This window comes from Capsicum annuum, chromosome 8 (genome assembly GCF_002878395.1).
Source record: "Capsicum annuum cultivar UCD-10X-F1 chromosome 8, UCD10Xv1.1, whole genome shotgun sequence".
In the NCBI taxonomy this organism is placed as follows: Eukaryota; Viridiplantae; Streptophyta; class Magnoliopsida; order Solanales; family Solanaceae; genus Capsicum; species Capsicum annuum.
Genome location: NC_061118.1, coordinates 159,835,783 through 159,848,634, shown reverse-complemented (window position 1 = coordinate 159,848,634; position 12,852 = coordinate 159,835,783). Strand labels below are relative to the sequence as shown.

Genomic DNA, 12,852 nt, shown 5'->3' with positions numbered 1-12,852 from the left:
AAATTGGGGTGGAATGTCATAATTCTCAACCTTTCCTTTCACTCTTATCTGTTTCTCAACAAAAGAACAGTGTGCTTTATTCTAATTTCCAAGTGATTGATCGGTTATTCTCGCTAAATTTTGGATTTTAATATCAAATATAGGGATATTGCTTAATTAGAACAAAAATCAGATGAATCGAATCGGTCAAGAGAAGAATAGAAATATCTAATTGTGTGGTAATCCTTACTGTATTGATTAATATCATTGTTGTCGCTGTCCATGTTGAAAAAATATCTAAAACTGTAGTAATAGAATAGAATATAGAGAGAACTAGAGAAACCAAGATCATTGTGTGAAGCTATAAATTACCATTAGGATTATATCTTTATAACACTAACATAACATATAATATTCTTTTTTATACTACACGTGAAATATTTATTAGGTCTAGTACAGTTAATTTTCAATTTCAATATTTATATTGTTGCTGTAATTATACACAACAACAATATACCCGATCTAATTCCCACAAAGAGGACGATAAATATACTCAATCTAATTCCACAAAATGGATCCGGAGAGGATAAAGTGCGTACATAACCCCTACCTAAATTAAATGGTAGGGTGTTGCAGTAATATGTTAATACTGACAAGTTCAAACATCAACAGTAATATAAAACCCATAAAAGCAAGTAAGACTGAAAGACCACCAGGACTATGTATTCAAATTCTCTGCGGATATCCAAGATGCATACAACAAAACTTACCAAAGACTCCTGTCAATAGTAACTCAGGCTCATTCAAGTTCCAACTTAAAATACACCAATGCCTTTGTCTTTACGGAAATATAATTCACAAGCCTCCTTACCTCACAACTCAAGAAATTTACAGACTTTTTTAAGTTCCACACAACAGGGAGAAAAAGAGTCTCGACACAACCAATGACACTTTAAAAGCTATAGTTTTCTACAAGCAAAAAGGATAATGTAGCATGTAGGGCTACGCGAAACAACTTTTACACAACCATAAAATGCCAAATACCATAGCTTCTATAAGCTAAAAGAAACATAAATAGGCCTATGTGTGTGTCCACACTTCTCCACGAATAAGGAAGATAATATACACTTAGCTGAGACGAACATCCCCTAAGCTTTGATGTGCTTGTTTCACTTGTTTGTCATATTCGTCTTCTTCTTCCTCCTCCTCATCCACTTCTTCTTCTGCATCTCCTTCCTTCTCCTCTTCTTCTTCTTCACCTCCCCAGCCAAAACCTGAGACTGAACGGGAAGCTGGAGGAGGGGCCTTTGCCTCTTCCACAATTTTCATGATCTCCTCCACACTCTGAAGCGAAAATGTCGGGTTTTCTTTTCTATAATAAGCTGCCTGTGCTGCTTCTGTCAATTCCCTAGGCAAATTCTTCAAAAACCATGGGTGTGACTTGATTTCTTTGATTGTGATTCTCTGCAAAACAAATCTGCCTATTAGGCAAGCCACAATCTCCTCCTCATTAAAATCTGTTATAACTTTCTCATTTTTCTGTTCACTCCCTCCTACTATATGGTAAGAACACCCGGAGCAGACAAATGGAAGATGCAAATTTAATATCAGTACATATAATTTTTATTTATAATTAGTGACATGTTACAGCGTTACACACACTTTATAATGTTGATATGTTTGAAGAGATGACAAAGCAGACGTTCATTCAAAGTTCTTTTTCAAGGATAAGATTGAATGTTGATATGTTTGAAGAGATGACAAAGCAGACGTTCATTCAAAGTTCTTTTTCAAGGGTAAGAGTGCAAATGCGGACTGCCATTACAACTATAGGAACTCCTACAAAATCACAAATTACCATCAAATTGAGATATCACATTATTTCCCCTCTAGATGATTCTGATGCTCTCTCATTTTGAAATAGAAGCCAGGTCACAAGGAATCATTAACACAGTAGTATCTGAATTGGAAAAAACAACAAGCTCAACTCCCTTTTTTTCGAGGTGGCCACACACTACTAGAAGATAACATCTTTTGGGGAGAATTGATCGCTTAAGAATAAGGCAGGTACATAAAATAAGATCTGATGGACTAAGCAACGCTGCTTAATTAATGGCACATGCAATTGCTGTACTCCTTGACATTAAACCAATGTTAGTTGGAGCATTAAACAACACAGTGCCCTGACAAGAACCATGGAATAATATTATCTAATTGCATTCACTACTCAAGACCAAGGATGAAGCCTAGATCAAGCAAAAACCAGTGTTGAAAGCTTGAAGTAATTTTCCATCATATCGAAGTTCAAAGTTTTGGTTCAGATAAGGGTGATTCAGGAAATCTTATTCAATATATAGGCAATCCAGGATATAAATTGTAACATTGATGACTTAATTGCAGGATAATCTATTGAATGTGTATAAGTTCCACTAGATTCAGTAAATAGCAATTATTCAAATTGTTCACCCACTAAAAATTCAAGCAAAACTTCCACTATAATACAGCCAATAGAGATAGAAGAGAGCGTACCCTTGCTGGATTGGCAACAAATATGCGAGAGAGAAGGTGCCTGCAATCTTGAGATATGTGAACATAGTCGGGAATCTTGTACTGTACCGCCATTATTCGCTGGAAAGAGGAACATCAATGCCAAATTAAAAAGTGTAAGCATCACATGAAGTTCGTCGGATATATGAAGACTTAAAAATACTCACTTGAATAGTTTTCCTGAAGTTCTTCGGATCCTCCTGGTCTTCAAAAGGGTATGCCCCAACCAGCATCACGTAAAGTGTCACCCCGCATGACCAAACATCAGCCAGCTGAATCAATCACAAACAAAAGTCATGGCCTAAGAATAAAGATCAGTAAAAAGATCTACCTTTAGAAAATAATGGGGATGTAAGCAAAAAGATGCAATTTCCGCAACGATGGAAGCATCACCTGTAAATTCAACAAGTCGTAGAGCGACCAGTTATACAAGTATAGAGCGACAAGTTATAGTGGCTTCTTAACAAGTCATATAGCGACCAGTAATATTGGTTTCCTAACTACCCATAGGAGGAAATATTATTATTATTTACCATAAATGACACATATGGTAGCAAATTCAGCTCCACACAGATGATGCCAGAGAAATATCAATTGCATAATGCCTCTCCAGTCTCCACCAAATGTAAAAAATCACATAATTAATCACATTGATACCTTGCCATCATATTCCCTTCTGGAGAGGACCTCTGGAGCAATATAAGCTGGAGTCCCAACAGTTGATTTTGGCCTGGAATGCAACAGGGACGACTGCAATTGCAGGAGAAAACTATGAGCATCTTAGAATTCCTATGGGAATAATATAAGTCTATACCTACAAATCAGCAGAACACATCAACCTTTGAGTATCCAAAATCACATATCTTCAAGCGTGGAGCTGCACTTCCATCAAGAAGGGTATTCTCCAGTTTCAGATCTCTATGGCATATTTGCTGCAAAGGCAATGGAAATTTGATCAGGGATGAGGACTAACTCCCTTAAATTAAAAGATGGCATTTTATATGTTCACAGCTAAAGAATAATTATCTGTAAATTCTTGTAAGTTGCTCACCAGGTTGTGACAGTAGTGGACTCCTGAAATAAGCTGCTGGAAAAAGTATCTAGCCTGAAATAACAGCAGCGAGAACCAAATGAGAGAGGCATTAAAGAGAGGGAATCAAGGCCCCTAAGATCCCATAAGTGTGGCCTTCTAAAATTACATAATTCGTTCATCACACCGGAAGCTTATGCTAGACTTATTATTGAAACAGTTAGAAATTTTAACTATACCTCATCTTCACTGAACCTTCCTGCATTGCAGATGCGCTCAAACAGTTCTCCACCAGCTGCATATTCCATGACAATAGCAAGATGAGTTGGAGTCAATACCACCTGCATCTCACAAAACAAATGAACAACAGTTAGACCAGTTATTCCTTAACTTATTCTTTCCATTTTCAAAAGAAAACAACATGAAAGCAAAAGGGCATTGCAAAATAGTGAATTATATGAACACACTTGCCTCCTTGAAGCGAATTATGTTCGGATGTCGAAGTGATTTATGATTAATGATCTCCCTTGCTACATTCTCATCAATCTACAACAAAAGTGGCATATCTCAAATCTATATAATATTGCATATAAAAAAGAGACTGGGGAACCTAGCTGATTAAAGAATGTTTAACTAATAATTAGGAAAAAAACACAATAAACAATACAAAATAATGAGCATCAGACATTTAAAACAACTAGAAGATGTCAGATTAATGATAAAAAAAAAAACAGTAATTATGCAAACCTTGTGTCCTCTCTCAATGTATTTCATAGCCACAAGCTCTTTTGTCTCCTTGTGCCTCATGAGCCTTGCAACACCAAAATTCCCAGACCCTATATCCTTCACAAGCTCGTATCTTTCCATCTTCTTATATCCTTCAAAAACTCCTATATATATATATATATATATATATATATATAACAAAATCCACCAAACTTTGAGCTTCAAACTTTCTTATCCAATTCCCCTTTCAAAAACCAATCAAAACCCAAAATTCAGCTTCAAGATCCCAAATTGGGAATGTTGGGGTTCTCAATTTAACAAAAAAGGATCAATCTTTAAAGCAATTTACAAAATTCCCAAATAATCCCAAAAAACAAACTCCAAGAAAATCAACCCTTTAAGCTGAATTACAACATGATATGACCCAAGATCAACATATATGCACCAAATCAAGAAAAGGGTGTTTGAAAATCTGTGAATTTTAGAAGAACTAGGGTTTGTTGAGACACAAAAACTGGAAATTGTGGGCCTTGGAAAGGAATTGAGATGGGATTATGGTGGAAAAAGAGGAGAGAAAATAAAAATCAAAGATTAATTGGAAGAGATTTGAAGGTAAAAGCAAGGAATCCCACTCAGTGTGTGTGTGCATGAGACAGGGTGAGAGATTCTAGGGAACAGGGACACACAAGTGCATAGAAGTGTGAAATGGTGAATGACAAAAAGTGAAAAAGAGGAATGAAGGAATATTTTTTTATTATTGAAATCTCATGCCTTATTAAAGTCTATACTTCCATCATTATTATCAAAGTATCTCTTCCCTATTTAGAGTAGTAAAATATTCGCTCGTTCTAAATTTTTTAATTTATTATCCTATTTTACTTATTCTTTTTTATTTATTACGATAATATAATTTTTTTTATTATATCTTTAATGTAATTGATTACTCTTTATTATTAGTATTCTTAAAAAATATTACAAAAAAGAATATTATTAAAAGTACACCATTAAGAATATAAATGGTGTTTTGATATTACTCATCCATCAATATTGGAACTAACAACAAGACACAATTAAAAGGGATAAAATGATAAAGTTATATTACTAATTATTATTTTTTTAATAGCTGTATCATTCCGATTTGGAACGGATAAAATGGAACGAATGGAATAGAACATAGTGCTTTACTTGTTATTTCCTTAATTAATTAAAGAAATAGTTTATTAATTACAGGAAAGGGGCATACTCCAACAACAGTAATATACTCTATTGTCTTTTTTTACCAAAAAAGAAATCTTCAAAATTAGGATATTTAAAAGAAAATTATTGTAATTAGATAATGATCAGAGGCTATTCTTACTCTTTAATTAAGATAATTAAAAAGTAGAGTCGTCAATATAGGTCAGGCCTGTTAGGTCGATCTGTAATTTGATAGAGTTGAGCTTTAGTTTTTGCATCCTGTTTAGAAATAAGGCTTTTTAGCATGGCCCGTATAAACCCGCAGCCCATGGGGCTTGAGCAACGTGGGTTGGGCTCGCCCGTGGGCCAGCCCATAAATCAAATACATGCAACTATTTAGATTGTTTTATTCGTATTTTTATTTGGTTTGAAGAATATCATGTCAAAAGTTATTTAATTTCGCTATTAGGAATAATTTTTGAGGTGTTGGAGACTTGATTAACAAGTATTAACATTATGTAATATTATCTGATAATATTTATGTTTATTAATATTCTAAAATTAAATTATAAAATATTATTTTTTTTAAAAATGAATTAGCCCACGAGGTCCACAGTTCACATATAAATCCGTATGAGCTAGCCTGGATGGACTGAGCCGAGCAGTATTGACAGCTTGAGGATAAGTGTTCACTCTAGATGTATGCTTTGATTGTTGATGGTGTTGTTTACATGATTATAAAAAGAGAATCAAATTCACACAGATTAGATGAGAGTTCGTATAATCAAACAATTGAGTTATTAATTTTTTTTCCTTAATTAATTTGTTTATTTGTCAATAAATATTGATTTTTTATTATATATATATATGTGGGGATTTTAATACTTTCTCCGTTTAAAAAGGAATAACCTACTTTAACTTGGCATAAAATTTAAGAAAATAAAGAAACTTTTGATTTTATGGCCTTAAATTAAAGTAGTGTCAAATGTATCCAAATGTCCTTTAATATTGTGATCATAAATATGTCATGTAAAAAATTAAAATTAAAGTATTGCCAAAAACGAAAAAGCATCATTCTTTGATCTCATTTTTTTAAAATACGAGGGAGTAAATTTAAGGTAAAGGAGTTGTCGGTCGAATCGGGTCAAAATAAGTGAAGCGGTGGCAACAGTGTGATTGACGTGTGGCCCAATCCACTCCAACATCTTTCTTTCTCATCCGATTGTTACGATTCAAGTTGAGTTTGCCCCAACAATGCCAATATTTACACCAATGTTTGGCCAAGTTTATTAATTTTAAAAAGTGCTTTTTCAAAATAATAATAAGGTGTTTATTTAAATTTATAGAAGAAAAAAAATACTTTTTAAAAATAAAAAGATTAAGTCAAAAAGAAAATTTCTCTTAAAAGCACTTTGATAAAATATACTTAAAAGTAATCTTAAAAATTTAATTAAATACTAATTGATGCTTAAAATTAATTAGGCAAACACAAAGTGCTTCTCATCAAAAATATTTGTTTGAAAAAACACGTTAAAAAGAACACTTCTTAAAATAAATCAATTGCAGAAGTTTGATCAAATAGACTATTAATTTAGTTTGTTAAATAAGTACTTAGTAAATATGATAATAATTTATTTTTCATATTTACATGAATTCTATTATCTATTATTTATTATAAATTTATGTTATGTTTCATAGTTTTATAAAGTAATTGCTAAATCAATTAGATTGGATAAATAAAATGTAATTGATTGATCAAAAATTCGTATGTCTATTATAAGATAAAAATAGCGGAAATAAAGAGTTCACGAATGCATGAATATATTAGACAAAAATTGGCTTATAAACAAAAATATGTGAGACCAGGGTGATAAGGTCTTTGTATTAGATAAGATGAGAGAGATGGAATTGAGATAATTAAAATGTGTAAGGAGAATACACATGAAGTTGTCAAGTGAAAATATGTGAGAAATTGGTTATGATAGATATTAAGAAAGGTAAGGCTATTGACAGAGGTATTGGAGAAAGATGATTAGATAACACAAAATGTAGATATTTGAGAAAGTTGATTAGATAAGAAAAGACACACTTGATACGGGTACGACCACGAGGATGCACGTATGTGAGAATGCGTTGGACCCGTCCAATAAAGCGTCCAAGTGAAGTGTGGAGAAGGCCTTGAATTACACCAAAACCGATCCTAAACTTGTACTCCAAGGGCGCCCTTGGTCACATTTCATTAAAGGGATATTTTGGTCAATTTACCTATTATTTGTAATACACTATAAATAGAATGATGTAGGATTTTAGTCATTAGTTTTGATGAATATTGAAAGTTGTAGACACTTAGACATTTTTCTCTTGTGAGAAAGGCTCCTATGACCAAACATTGTAACTAGGGATTTCAACTTAAGTGTGGAATCACTTGTGTTGGATTCAAGCTTCGAAACGTTGGATGCTTGAGAGATCGAGGTCCCTCTTGTGCCACGTAAGAGATAGGTGAATTGTAGTATGTAGTGTTAAGGATCCAAGAGTGGAATATGCTCTTGGGTTCTTAAGATTATGCCTTCATGTAGTCTGTCTTTCTATCCCTTTGTTTAGTGTAATCTTTTGTTATTGTTTCTTGTGTTGTTGAAACCATTGGTTATTATTATTGTAATCCTTTTGTTCTTCACGTGTTGATGCTGTTTTGGGTGTTATATACATCATTGAATCTTGTATTCTTCTTGTTGGTAGCGAATCCGAGAGTGGTCTCCAAGAAGGTCCTCGAATCCTTAAGATTAATGGACTGATTTGGAGTATGTTTCGTGTTCTCCTTGTTTGTCTTATATCATTTGGTATCAAAGCTATCTTTGATTTTGTTCTAACAAGATCAATCTTGGGCTTGAGAGTTGAAAATAAAAAATTAAAAAAAAGTTAAAAACTGAAAATTCCAGAAAAGAGAGCAATCTGTCCATTTTGTGTTCTTGGCTGAAAATTATATTTTTGTTGTGTATTAATCGAGATTTTTACTTGTCTTTGTTGTCTCTAAGTGTTAGCTTTTTTTCATCACTAACACATTGAGTCTATATCCTAAGTTGAGCTTGAATTGTTGAGATTGTTGTTGTGACAAGTTAATGGCCATGTATTGATGTTGTTGTTCTTGGCCGTATGGTGGCCTTTCTTGTGGACTTGGGCCGGACGTTGTTGGTGTTGTTATTATTCTTGAAAAGTTGTTGTATTCTTGTTGTTCATCATAATTTTCACCCCTTGTTAAGACCAAAACACCACACCAAAGGATTGGTCGTTTGTTGGAAGTTTGTAGCTAACCTTGTTGTTGTTCTTGGGAGATTGTTGTTGATTTTCTTGGTGATTGTTGAAGTGTTCTTGATGTTCTTCCAAACCTTCACACCTTGTTAAAATAAAGTGAAAGTTGGATTAAAAAAAGGTGAAGGAAAAAGTATGAGAACTTTGTTAGTCTTGAAAGACCTACCATCACTCATCAACAAGTCAATCACATCCCAACCACTTTCCCATAAAACAAGGATCCATGTTTTAAGGAGGAGTACAAGTCTAGTCCAAGACTTTGAGTCTTGAAATTTTAATTGAAAAATAAGCTCCAAAGACTAGTTTGTGTTTCCCTCCATTGAACAAGTTCCACCAGAGTCCAAATTGAAAAATTGACCAAGACTTAAAATTGGACAACAAAAGTTGTGTGCAACCGAGACCAATACGTTGATGTCACATCATCACATTTTACTGTTCACACAACATATTTAAGCTCAAATTTTAGATTTCTTAGTTTCCTTTTGTTATTTCTTAGTTTTAATTTCATTGGTTCCAATTCTAATTGGCAAACTAGTACTTATCTACTAGATTGTTAGTTAGTTTTTGTGTTCATTCATTCGTGTTACGCGTTTGTTGTGTGCTTTTCTCTTTTGTGAATTCGTTGTATCTTGTTGGCTCAAGTCCGTAACAAATTTTGCTTGAGTCAACTCAAATGAAAATCTATTCCGGGCAAGAGTAGACTCGACCCTCAATCACTCGCGAAGTACAAGCCGACTTTCAACACTTGTGAAACCGGTGAGGTTGTTTCGAACTAACTTGTGTTTTGTTTTGTAGGTGTGTTCTTTTTTTGGGGGTACAATTACAAGGGAACCTGCGGCTTCCACCTCTCAAACCATGGACAATAATGCCACCAATGTCATTTTAGCCTACATTGAAACTATGTCCCGAGACCTAGCTATAGCAAATAAAAGGTTGGATCGTATGGTAGGTCAAAGGGAGCAAGTGGGCTGCACGGACACACGTCAAGAGAAAGGTCGTAGCTCATGTGAACTACGAGGTAAAAACACTATTTCCTACACTCCTATGAACTTAAAATGTTGTGTTGTGGCTGGTAGTGACCAATTGGATGTAGTTGCAGATTTACCTAGAGTAGAGGTGTTTGAGTCTCCCTATGGTGATACTTTTTGGTGATGTTAGGTTACGTGAGGACCAAACTCTTGTTGTAAGTACGCAAGCACTAGTTGATCCTTTAGATGAGGAAATTGATTCTTCTTATAAGAATGATTTATGTCCATCTAGTGCTAGCCCTTATAACTTGAATAAGATTCTATTACCAATTGACAAAAGTACTCACATACTAGTTGACCCTTGTACGAACCAAGGTGAGTCTACGTTGGTATGTGAGTTGCCAACAACTAGTGAGGATGTGAATGAAGATCAACTTACTCATGAATGTATTCCACTACTTGAGAATATGTGTGGCGTGCTTAAAAATTCTCAAGTTAGTGATGGTGTTTATAGAGTTGATCTTGATGGTGCACGTGACTCTTTGAACATCTTGTGTGGTAAAAGCCTTGCTAGTAGTTTTGTTCATAAAGATCATGTGTACGGAAATATTGTAAATGATGGCATATGTCTTTTTGAGGTAGGACTTCTAGGCCGTGTCTCTCTATTCTTGAATGTTAGTCTTCTCTTAAAGGCAAATGCCATGCATAATTGTGTGAGTAACAAACAAGGGGAAGGAAGGGCTAACCTCGGCTTAGACCCTTGGCTACTTCTCCCATTTAACCCCGGCACCCTCTCAGAATGTGGGAATTTCTACCGTCCCCACTTAATGCTTGGTTAAGACGACAAGCAATGTTTGATTGTGGGTGCTAATGAAGGAAAGCAAGGTTCTTCCTTGTCTCTTTTTGTTGATGATGACCTCTTCCTTTGTGTCATTTATATTAAGGTTTTCATGTTCAACACCAAGGATCCGTGGGTATACTCCAAGTTTGTCTCACTTTGGCATGGCATGTGATGTGTGTATTGTGCTAATCCTAACCCTCATGTCATGAGGATGTTTTGCTTGTCTGTCCTTCTTTGATTTTGCAAGGAACGGATTCGAGGTCGAATCCTTTTTCAAGAAGGGGAGGATGATACGGGTACGACCACGAGGATGCACGTATGTGAGAATACGTTGGATCCATCCAATAAAGCGTCCAAGTGAAGTGTGGAGAAGGCCTTGGATCACACTAAAATCGACCCTAAACTTGTACTCCAAGGGCGCCCTTGGTCACATTTCATTAAAGGGACCTTTTGGTCATTTTACCTATTATTTGTAATACACTGTAAATAGAATGATGTAGGGTTTTAGTCATTAGTTTTGATGAATATTGAAAGTTGTAGACACTTAGACATTTCTCTCTTGTGAGAAAGGCTCCTATGACCAAACATTGTAACTAGGGATTTCAACTTGAGTGTGGAATCACTTGTGTTGGATTCTAGCTTGGAAATGTTAGATGTTTGGGAGATCAAGGTCCCTGTTGTGCCACGTAAGAGATAGGTGAATTGTAGTATGTAGTGTTAAAGGTCTAAGAGTGGAATATGCTCTTGGGTTCTTGAGATTATGCCTTCATGTAGTCTATCTTTCTATCCCTTTGTATAGTGTAATCTTTTATTGTTGTTTCTTGTGTTGTTGAAACCGTTGGTTATTATTATTGCAATCCTCTTGTTCTTCACGTGTTGATGTTGTTTTGGGTGTTATATAAATCATTGAATCTTGTATTCTTCTTGTTGGTAGCGAATCCGAGAGTGGTCTCCAAGAAGGTCCTCGGATCCTTAAGATTAGTGGACTGATTTGGAGTGTGTTTCGTGTTCTCCTTGTTTGTCTTGTATCAACACCTGTAGCTTACATGACTTAGGAGCGAATCTAGGACGTTGATAGGAGGTTATCGAAAATTCAATGACTGTTATACAAATTCTATATTTATATTTAGAATATGTTAAATGAAGGTATAAGAAAATGTTATTTGAAAACTCACAATTAAGCGAAAATGTTGGCTCAGTGGCGAGAAAGGCGTAGTTGATGTGCTCGTGTGATGCCTGACGAGAGTTTGATATTCTTAAAGGAAGTTTTTAAAATTTTTCTCGATCTAAACTGAACCTCTTGTTAAACGGTCATATTAGAAATTCACAAATTTAAAATTGTGGATTCATTTCCGATATAACCTTAAATATGAAGGTTGAAAATTAGAGTAAAAAAAAAAAAAATAATTGATCTGGCATTGTTGAGTTTTCCTTATTAGTAGTTGTCGGCGTCGTATGAAGCTATTACATTAAAATGGAAAAAAAGTATTATGAATATTTAATTTCAAAGTTATAACTTTGTAAATATGTTTATTTATCTTCAAAATATTATAATTATTGATTGGGATTGTCTAGCTTCCTACTTTAACTTGATATTATCATAATCGAATTTTACTGCAATTTTTTTTTCTTTTAGCGAAAATAAATTCCTCGTAGAAAAATATCGCTTTCATAATTGCTTAATTCCTTTTTCAATAAAACTTAGAAGCTTTGGATTTTTATAGATAGAAATCTTTTTTCTCTCGAACATACACCAATATATGCATAGTGTAGTTTTTAAAGAGTTTTATTTAGGAAAATATTTTTTCTAACAATTTTATGATTTTTTTTATATTAGTTTTGTAAATAGGTCAATTGGTTAAAACGTATAATAATAACCAGAAAAATAACAACAACAACAACATATTTTTAATAATATATTTTTTTGTCATTTAATTTATCATCATAATATTTTATAATTATTAACTTTCGTATGACGCTTTACTGATTTTGAGACCAAGAATTATATTTTATAGATGGAAATTATTTATGCCTATACAATGTTAATTTCCCTTTCATATTTAAATTTAATTCTGTTCCGTTTTCTTTCCTCAGAAAATATGCTCCATCCTCACTCTAAACCTTTGTATGGCTTCCCCTCAATGTAACCCTACGGATCAACATGGGTTGTAGTGCAGTGGATTTGGGGCTTCATCGTTAATTAGAGATCGAGAATTTGATTCTAAATATGAAGAAAACTCTGTTAGAAAGTGTTTTTCTCCGAATAAAATTTTATACGA

General features: G+C 34.0%; 1 protein-coding gene across 1 annotated transcript; it reads right to left on the bottom strand.

The window, feature by feature from the left end:
• Positions 1-761: 761 nt before the first annotated feature.
• On the bottom strand, positions 762-5,108 carry LOC107839914 (serine/threonine-protein kinase SRK2B). Its single transcript, XM_016683573.2, has 9 exons — positions 4,304-5,108; positions 4,028-4,102; positions 3,796-3,897; positions 3,578-3,631; positions 3,366-3,458; positions 3,184-3,276; positions 2,694-2,798; positions 2,509-2,607; positions 762-1,443 (listed from the first exon to the last, which is right to left on the bottom strand). Exons 1-9 carry the CDS (start codon positions 4,421-4,423, stop codon positions 1,108-1,110), a joined length of 1,077 nt encoding a protein of 358 aa, XP_016539059.1. The 5' UTR covers positions 4,424-5,108; the 3' UTR covers positions 762-1,107.
• Between the last annotated feature and the right edge of the window lie 7,744 nt (positions 5,109-12,852).